The sequence below is a fragment of the Ammospiza nelsoni genome, chromosome 3, assembly GCF_027579445.1.
Source record: "Ammospiza nelsoni isolate bAmmNel1 chromosome 3, bAmmNel1.pri, whole genome shotgun sequence".
In the NCBI taxonomy this organism is placed as follows: Eukaryota; Metazoa; Chordata; class Aves; order Passeriformes; family Passerellidae; genus Ammospiza; species Ammospiza nelsoni.
Window position 1 is genome coordinate 18414221 of NC_080635.1, and position 9776 is coordinate 18423996.

At 39.1% G+C, this 9776-nt stretch overlaps 1 protein-coding gene across 5 annotated transcripts; it reads right to left on the reverse strand.

Annotated features, from left to right (window-relative positions):
- Positions 1-309: 309 nt before the first annotated feature.
- On the reverse strand, positions 310-8318 carry SNRPB2 (small nuclear ribonucleoprotein polypeptide B2). 5 transcript variants are annotated; one of them, XM_059469237.1, is made up of 9 exons: positions 8265-8301; positions 7880-7966; positions 7266-7409; positions 6338-6498; positions 5965-6137; positions 4123-4263; positions 2848-2898; positions 1220-1308; positions 310-700 (listed from the first exon to the last, which is right to left on the reverse strand). In XM_059469237.1, exons 3-9 carry the CDS (start codon positions 7310-7312, stop codon positions 541-543), a joined length of 822 nt encoding a protein of 273 aa, XP_059325220.1. In that variant the 5' UTR covers positions 7313-7409; positions 7880-7966; positions 8265-8301; the 3' UTR covers positions 310-540. The 5 variants fall into 5 exon arrangements, with proteins under 5 accessions (XP_059325220.1, XP_059325221.1, XP_059325225.1 ...); XM_059469238.1 differs by having other exon boundaries at positions 8213-8275; XM_059469242.1 differs by lacking the exon at positions 6338-6498 and having other exon boundaries at positions 8265-8288.
- Between the last annotated feature and the right edge of the window lie 1458 nt (positions 8319-9776).

Sequence of the window (9776 nt, forward strand, 5' to 3'; positions counted from 1 at the left end):
AAGACAAAACCAAGTTGAATCGCATTACTGCCAAACTGTAATCAATTTCTAACTGTACCTGGGGAGAAAAACCACTAATGATAAGCTGTATTTCCTAAGTGAAAAACAGTTGTCCCCTTGATAATGAGGTTGAATGTTGTATTTATTCTGTATTTATGCTGGCATTCAGCATCCCTGATCATACTTTTGTTCTGGAAAGAATGCTATTTTTAGCACTCACTTCTGAGAAATAAGGCTCACCTTAAAAGCTCCTAAACTGAATAAAGCCCTGCAAGGCTAATCAATAATGAGACAGACTTGAGGAAAAAATATGGCTCGAAAACAGCATATTTATATTTTATTTTATAAAAATTAGTATTTCAACAGAAAAAGTTACTATCCGGGTGATCTGTGAAAATTTTACATGTGCCCTGGTCATTGTGGCAATTCTATTTGAATCTTATGTTTTCTGCAGAGAACAGCAAACATGGTAGCTGACCAGAGTATCAGTGTTTTTAAAAAAAACACCTGTCCACAGAAGTCCTTTATAGGATCATATAGCTATTTCTTCGCATAAGTGATTTTCATGGCGTGAGATGGAGTGATCTTGAATCCTTGGAGAGCGTCTCGAGCAGCCCCTGCTTGGTTCTCATTTTCAAACTCCACAAATGCGATGTCATGGCGCCCTGGCACTAAGCGTACTTCTTTGAATCCGGGAAACCTTTAAAATAAAGTGAGAGTCAAAAAATACTCCTTACCTCAATAATACAGCTCTCTTCAGTAGCTTCTTATCAGAAGCATCTACTAGTGCAATAGTTATTGCTAATGGAAGATTTAAATTGAAGGGTTTTACATGTTCTATCCTTAGAACTATGTCTCAATTAAGAAATATTATGTGGAAGCAGTTTAATTAGAGCTGCACACATACAGAAGCAATCTAACTAGCTTTAAAATGGCTCCTGCTGTCCTACAGACTTTAGTATTATTACAGTCACCAGCTTGAATCCAATGCAAATTGATAGCAGATAAACCCCACAATCAAAACCAGCCACGAAAAAGATCAGATTTGCTTTCTGAACCAAGTCATCAGAACCAACATCTGTAACCTTGGCAGTAAGGCTAACTGCTAAAATACCTTCAGAAGAAACTCTCATTGCTAAGAAGTGAGCTTGTTAACTGAGAAAAATCACACAGGTCACAGAAGAATTCAAAGGAGAAATAATTTCTATTCAAAACTTACTGATTAAATAACATGGACAGCATCATCTCATTTGTTTCCTCAGGCAAATTATTCAGGAAAAGGATATAGTTTGGTGGGTTATCAGGCACCTGCAACAACAGAAGATCAAAGCTCAGAAGACTATACATAGTTGCATACAGTTCCTTTGCATCTGTCTGCATGATTATTTGAACTAAGACTCACATTCCTTTAGTTTTGCTCATAACATTCTATCTGGGCTTCACCACACCTTTATCAATATGCAGACAGAGCCCCTTCATTCTTTTACACACATATATTAATTTGGAGAGGTTCTTACTTCCACAAAAATCACAATACCATACTGTTTTAGATGTCACATTTAAACTCAGCTAGTCAAGAGCTGACACTTCAGTACTCTCTGCACCCAGGTGCCACAGCAGTGGTTGCAGTGCTATTCAAGACACCTGTAAGGCAGTGGTAGAATGTATGAAGGATTCACATCCTTCCAGAAAGCAGAGGTAGCCAAGCCCTGTTTACCTGCAGTACAAACAAAATACTGAGTATCTCTGGGCAATCAAAACTCACAAAATTCACATGGTTTTATTACAGAGCTCAATTAAAATGTAATTAGAAACCCCTTTAGATTTAGAGCTTTAGTCTTGTAACAGATTAGCCTGCTAATATGAATTTGTAGCCACTCACCACAGACAAGGCTGAGTAGTCATCTGCTGATACTGAAATCTTCAAGTCATCAAGTAAACTATAAATCTAAAAATAAACTGGACACCCCAACTTCAAACATCTTCAAAGCAGTGACAAATAAAAAGCCTCAGCAGAACAATCTCCTTCTACTGATGGAAATATTCTAGGTAGTGCCATTAGGAAATAAACTTCTGATGTTCAAAGAAATACCCAAACACTCAGTGCTGTGCTTTGATGCAAACTGACATGCACATATTGTGCCTGAAAATCCAGGGAGCAGGACCTTTTCCCCTGTTGATTATATATGCAGTGGCAGTACTCAAGAAAGATGCAGGGCAGGGCAGACCAAGATATTCTTCTATGGTACTTGCTCTCCTGTAAATCCTAGCTCTTTACCACTTTCACTTCTAACATGAATCATTTAGAAGGTCACTGAGCAGACAAGATGAATGAAGTGTAGGGAGCTGTTCCTACATCTCCACACAATCCTTTGGAAAGTAAGACACTTGTGAGAAAAAGGAAGAAGTGAGCAGAGAACCCTCAAACTCCTGAAATAAGGCCTTTAGGCAGATATTTTGGCATCCCATGTTGTCCTCCTTTTCTTTATCTGCTGCCAGAAAAAAAGTAAGCTAAAGGGAACCTATGAGCAATGGAAAAAAAAAATTAAGAATCCTTCAACTGATACTAAGTACAGTCCAAATTTAAGAATCCAGTATGATTTTGTAATAGTGCTGTTTTCTGAACAGTAATAAGAAACTGCAGATTTTCATTTCCTGTCAACCAGATATAGTAAAAAAGGGATTTGTTTTGTTTGTTTACTGTCATGTAGCTGTTAGACAAATATCTCATAGGACAAAAATAAAGCTGTAAAATAAATCCTCACATTTCCATGTGTAACAAACTATTATTCATAGAGAATAATTATAAACATTAGTGCTTTTAGTGATAAAAATAAAAAGCATTACCTGATTCTGTGGTGTAGTCCCTGAGGCACTGGCTGAATTCTGTGTTGCTCCCTAGCAAGTAAGTACAAAATAGTTTTACAAAGGTGTTCCATTAGAAATAACCAAGCACATATCACCATGTTTCTCTACAATTCAAGACATATGTTAAAGGTTTTTTTGAGCTGCAATCCAAGAACATTTGGGTGCCTATGAGACACTTCTCAAAGGGAACAAATCCTGTGAATTTTGCTTGGCTCCAAAACCAGGCAAGCAAAAGAAATAACATCAGTACTACTTGATCAATCTAATGGCTGAGTCAAGTATTTCTCCACATTACAGAATTTTATTTAGTAGACAGGAGAAAGTAGTTTTGAAAATGAAGGCCTAGACAAGTATCCTGGTTTCACCTGGGATAGAATTAATTTTCTTCTTAGTACAGTGTGGTTTGAATTTAATATGAGAGTAACACTGATAACGAACTGATGTTTTGGTTGTTGATAACGAGTGATTGTTTGTATCAAGGACTTTCCAGTTTCACATGCTCTGCTAGTGAGTAGGCGCACAAGAAGCCAGGAGGGAGCCAGGAAAGCTGACCAAAACTGTCCAAAGGCACATTCCGTAGTACAGAATATCATGTCCAATATATAAACTCGGGGGATCTGGTCAGGTGTTTTGATGTTTTCTGCTACACTCCAGCACAAAAGCTACTAAGTGTTGTTACTTTAGACAAACCAACCCTTAGTGGAGATAAATTCCAACCTAATTCCTGTTAATCTAACATGGAACATGTAATATCTAACATAAATGAATTCTCTTGTTCTCATTTACTATTCTTCTCTCCTTATTAGGCAACATGGAATTAAACCACTGAAGAGAAGAGCTGGTTGAGCACTTGAAGCCAGTACTAAAGATAAACCCATTCTCCTTTTATTTCCTTTTCTTAAGAGGCTAGTTTCTACTTTGGTTTGTTGTACGTTTGCCCTCCATCTTTATTTTCATCTGATAATAACAAAGGAGGATAAAAAAAGGAACAGCAAGGCTACATAACCAGCTCCCTCTCCTTCAACTTCTAGTAAATGCTCAAGAGCTCTAGATAACCCACAGACCCCAATTTAGGGAGTTGAAAAGCAACAAAAGACAATATCAAGTCTTAAAAGAATTATTTAGAATAGCTTTTGTGTGTTTTTTTTTTTTTTTTTAATGGAGTTTTTTTTTTTGTTTGCTTGGTTTGTTTGTTTGGGGTTTTGTGGTTTTTGTTTTTTTTTTTTTTTTTTTCTGAACAGAGAAGCAGCTTACCTGGATAACCTTTTTATTTGGTGCATTTGCTGACTGTTCCAGAGTTTTAGCTTTTTTCTTTTCCTTTCTTTTTTCCTTATCAGCAAAAGTCCCACGCATTTTAGAGATGATATCGGAGTCTGCTTTTGCATACTGAATACGCTTTTTAAAAGAAAAAAGAAAAACAGAGTATATTCTACAGTTAATAATACAGAACATTTTGCACCACTTACATTAACTGTGTGTTTACACTTTTTTTTTGCAGAACCTTTTTATACTAGTAACATTGTTAAAAAGTGTAGGTACACTTAGAAAGTAACCAATTCTCATAGTTTTTTCTGAACACAATTACAGAAGTCTAAGAAAAAACCCTAATATGCAAATTACTAATTTTAGTTCATTGAAATCAGAACTCTATTTTATCTAACAACAACTTTTTAACATCTGTCAAGGTAGCACCTACAGAGAGATACAGTTGAGCTACACAGAGAACAACTGAGAAAATCGGCACTAGCTTCTATTAAAACTGTGAGTTTTCAGTCCCATTTTAAAGGAAGTTAAATTTTAAAGTGATTTCTCAGATTTCTGCAGAAACGTAAATTCAGCAAAACCCAAACTTCTTAAACAGAAAAGGCAAGTATTCACCTTAATCCCAACAGGACTGCACAAATGCTGCTGTTCTTTTGACAAAGGCCTACTACAGCTGAAGGTTAAGCAGATGCAGGTATAACTATACCAGTGTGCAACATTATTATTTATGCATACAATCTTATTGTTTTTCCTATCAGAGACTACCTCAATACAAAACTACACAACAGCTTAAGATTTTTTTAATGCTTTTGTTTAGCGCTTAGAGTATACATGCTGCAGGCAATGTTCAAAGATGGAAGTACATTTGAAAGCTTATGAAGCCTCAATCCTTTTACTTCTTATTGAGTTCTACTGAGCACAAAACTCCTTAAGGATAAATGGCGGACTGAGTTTGCAAAATTCTGTGTTAAGGATTTAATTAGAGAATCTGAAGGTGTTAAGGCAAATAAATAGCTTGCGGCTCAGCAGCACAACTGCTCTCGTCACTGCTCAAAGCCATAAGCTGAGAGCCAGTAGAATTGTACCCATCTATTGCTGAAGTCATGGGCCATTTGCATGTATTGTTACACCTTACCAACAGCCGCAGAATTAAGAGGTGCTTAATTGTCCAAGCAGACAAGAACAAAGCAGGTCAACTGTGCTGCTCTGCATACCATGAAGCACATTACTAAATCATGTTCTATCAACCAGCACTGTATTTACTGAAGTACTGAACTTTATTAAAGTTATTCTGAAGTACAGCTACTTGGTTTGGTGATCTACTGTCAAGCAGAACTAGCCATCAATTTAAAAAAGAAAAAATCAGTGGTCACATCTGGAAAGCAAACGGGAGATCTTCACCCTTCTCACTGTTACCTCAAAAAGGAAGCATCACATTCTAGCTATACATTACCAATCTAAGAGTAGTTAATGTTACTCTACATAAAGTAATTGAAAACTAATCTAATTGCAATAATATTTCAGAATTCATTTAATTGGTTCAATGGAAGACATGATGAGTAAAATGAAAGTATTTAAGATCTTAAAAACTTTAATCCAGCATAGAAAAACAAAAAATCCCCCATGTTAAGTTCAAAGTGTGTGCGTTGTAACTGCAGTCTCTTCAGCATCCCTCCAGCTTGCACAAATGTAGATACTCATCAGGATATGACCGGAGTAATCCTTTGGTAACAACTACATAGGAGAGGTCATTCCCAAGGTGCAAGTACCAAAAACACTGTATCACACCATCAGGGTATTTTTCTTCTTTACAAAGGTAACAAAATAGCTTACCATTGGTTTCCCATAAAACGGAAAGCCTTGTAGCTGTCTCAAAGCATTGGTAGATGATCCAAGTTCTTTAAATATAACAAATGCCTGTCCTCTCATCTTCATAGTTTTTAAAGCCACAATGTCGACCACATGACCAAACTGTGAGAACAACGCATACAGGGACCTCTTCAGCTCTGGGGACCAAGGGAGAAAACAGATTATAACAGGTTATGTGCAAACTTCCACTTCTACCGAGTCTGCTGTCCTATGGGAACAATGTTTTTTAGAAGCTTTAGCTCACACAGCGAGTACATGAGTTTGTCAAAACTGTTACATCATTACAAGTTTATTTGTCCAGGTTTTGTAAACTGGTGTGCAGCTTTCGGTTTCGTACCTGAAGGATTCAGGTAGTGAAGAAGTTGTAATGCCATCCATTCTACCATTCCAAGGGAATCACAATTACATAAAGGTATGTAAAAACGTATTTTCATACAGGTATATGCACACACAAGTATGATGCGTGACAGCCATCTCGGACTGATCAGAAAATCAAAACTGAAACAAGCAGCAGTAAAGAGATATGATGCAAAACAGGAATGCAGCAAAATAGGCTAAAAGGCTAAAAAAAGTTGGAAATTTTGGTTGTAACCATTTAATCAATTTTCTCACCCATATTCTGGATCCAAATTATTTTTGTATGAGACTACTGCAGCTTATGGCTGCATTGGATTTATTTTAATTATCTACCATTACCTGAATACATGCCAAATTAAACCTTAGTACTATCCAAATCAAGCTAAATAAATAATAGGTACTGTGTAATCATTCTAACACAAAACCCTTACATTTTAACTATTTTAGCAATATAAGAATGCTGTCTCTTCTTTATTGATATTGAGACTTGGTAATATCAGTCCACTGTCATTTTCTCCACCTGCTCCTGACTAACTATATTAACTATACGTTTTTTTTTATTAAAAAAAGGTGTTCTATCAAAACACTTTCCCTAAAAATTACTTTAAGACCTGTATTAAAACAGAAAGTAATTTGTAATCTTAACAGGTAGTTTAACACCCTACGAGATTTAACAAGACCAAGTGCAAGGTGCTAAACCTGGGTCAGGGCAACCCCCAGTATCAACCCAGGCTGAGGGATGGACAGATGGAGAGCAGCACTGAGAAAGACTTGGGGTGACGGTGGAGAAGGGGCTGGACATGCGTACTCACAGCCCAGAAACCAACCATGTCCTGGGCTGCATCCAAAGCAGAGTGGGCAGCACCCTGTGAGGGAAGGGATTCTGCCCCGTTCAGGTGAGACCCCACCTGCAGAGCTGCATCCAGATCTGGGGTGCGCAGCACAGGAAGGACATGGAGCTGTGGGTGCAAGGCCAGGAGACCACCAAGTTGATTAGAGGGATGGAGCACCTCTCCTATGAGGAAAGGCTGAGAGATCTGGGGCTGTTCAGCCTGGAAAAGAGAAGACTTAGGAGTGATCTTTGGCCTTCCAGTACCTGAAGGGAGCCTACAAGATGGAGAAGGACTATATACAAGGGCTTGGAGCGACAGGACAAGGGGTAATGACTTCAAACTGAGAGGAGGCTTAGATGTAATACTGGGAAAATATCCTTTACTGTCAGGGTGGTGAGGCACTGGAACAGGCTTCCCAGAGAGGCTGTGGACTCCCCATCGCTAAAAGCGTTCAAGACTGGGCTGTAGGGAGATCTCAGCAACCTGATCTAGTGGGAGGTGAATTTGTTTGCTTTAGCTACTGTTTCATTACAAGAAAGCGTTTGCCCAGAGCTTGGATAACGATCTCCTGCTCAGCACTTCAGAGACCTCCGGGAGCTCCTAAAAGCCCCTTTGTAAGACAAGTGCCGTGTGCAAGTGAATGACCAGGCTTCACTGGACAACCAGAAGCGATCGGCAGCCATTCGTACCTTCCTTCTTGATCTTGTCATTGATATTGTTGATGTAGATGGTGTGGTTCGGCCTGATGTCCATTCTCGGCGGAACCCGCCAACTGCCTGCGGGCAGAGCACACAGGAGAGGCGTTAGCGAACCCCCGGCCGCGACAGCTGCCAACGCCGGCGACACCTCACAACCCCGAGCAGCGGCACCGCGACTGGGGGGCGGCTTGTCTGTCTATATGTCTGCCCGCCCGCAGGCCACACACCCGCCCCTCTCCGGCCCTTTCCGGGCGGAAGTGGGCTGCGACGGCAGGACAGGAACTCCAGAGAAGAAGCCCCGAGCTAGCCCCTTCTTGCTCTCACCTGGATCTCGGATCCTGGACCCCGGGTCCCAGAGCCCCTCACCACCCCTCACCTCCCTTCCCCTGTCCGACCTCCGCTCTCGATGGCGGCCTACGCTTCCCGCCCTGCCGGGACGCAGCGCAGGCGGCAAAGCCACTCCCAGAGCAGTCGATGCGCCGAATGCCGATAGCGCCGATGGGGAGCGGCGGGTGCGCGCGGCCCGAGAGCGGCGGGATGAAAGTGTTGTACGAGAAAAACGCCAATCGCTTGTTTTTAAAATTTTAAAAGTTTAGTATTAATAAAATGGTTATAAAATAGTAATACAATTAGAGTAATAGTAATTTGGACAATTTGAATTGGGACAATATGAGACAATAGAGACAAAGAGTTACGGACGTCCGGGTACGTTTTTCTGGGCAGCACAAGCCCGAAAAAGGACGCACGTTAACAGAGGATTAACCCTTAAAAACAATAGCTTGTTGCATATTCATACACCTCATACATGATGCATAAATTCCACTCAAATATAGGATTCTCTCTGGTCATCGTCAGCTTCTTCCTCATAAGCCAAACGGCGTCATCCTCTGCTGCGAGGCGGGAAGAAGTTAGTTTCTTTTGATAGTGGAGCAATAAATTCCCTTTCTCTGAAAGATTTAAGTGTGCTGTGACTGCTATCTCAGTGCGAGTCCTTTCTTCAGAAAAAAAGTATCCTACATAGAATAGTTTCTATTTTAACATTTTGTTATAACCTAAAACTATGTTTATCACACTACTTCAAAGAATTAATACAGCATTCCTTTCTAACACAACACATATAATATTCATTTTATATGTGAAAAACGCCAATCACTTGGTTTTAAAATTTTTAAAAGTTTAATAGTAATAAAATAGTTATAAAAATAGTAACACAATTAGAGTAATAAGAATTTGGACAAATTGAATTAAGACAATATGAAACAATAAAAACAAAGAGTTACCGACGTCCGGGTACCTTTTTCTGGGCATCAGGAGCCCGGAAAAAGGACACCCGTTAACAAAGGATTAACCCTTAAGAACAATAGCCTGTTGCATATTCATACACTTCATACATGATGCATAAATTCCATTCAAACGCAGGATTCTGTCTGGTCAGTGTCAACTTCTTCCTTCTAATCCTAACAGTGCCTCCAAGCTGGGAAGAAGTTTGTTTCTTCTGATAAGAAGGCAATAAATTCCCTTTCTCTGAAAGATCTAGGTGTCCTGTGGCTGCTATCTCGCTGCAAGCCCTTTCTGTTAAACAAACATCCTACATAGCATCATTTCTATTTTAACAATTTTTATAACCTAAAACTATATTTAACACAGTACTTAAGAAAATTAATACAGCATTATTTTCTAACACAACACATATAATATTCATTTTAATATTTGCGAAAAGCCAATCATAAAATACATGCATTTTTCACATTATATTTGCGAAAAGCCAATCATAAAATACATGCATTTTTCACATTATAGATGGATATGATTATATCTATCATATCCCCTCTCATGCACCAGCTGCCAGGAAAGTTGAACGATGCAATGGACTACTTCAGAGTACCCT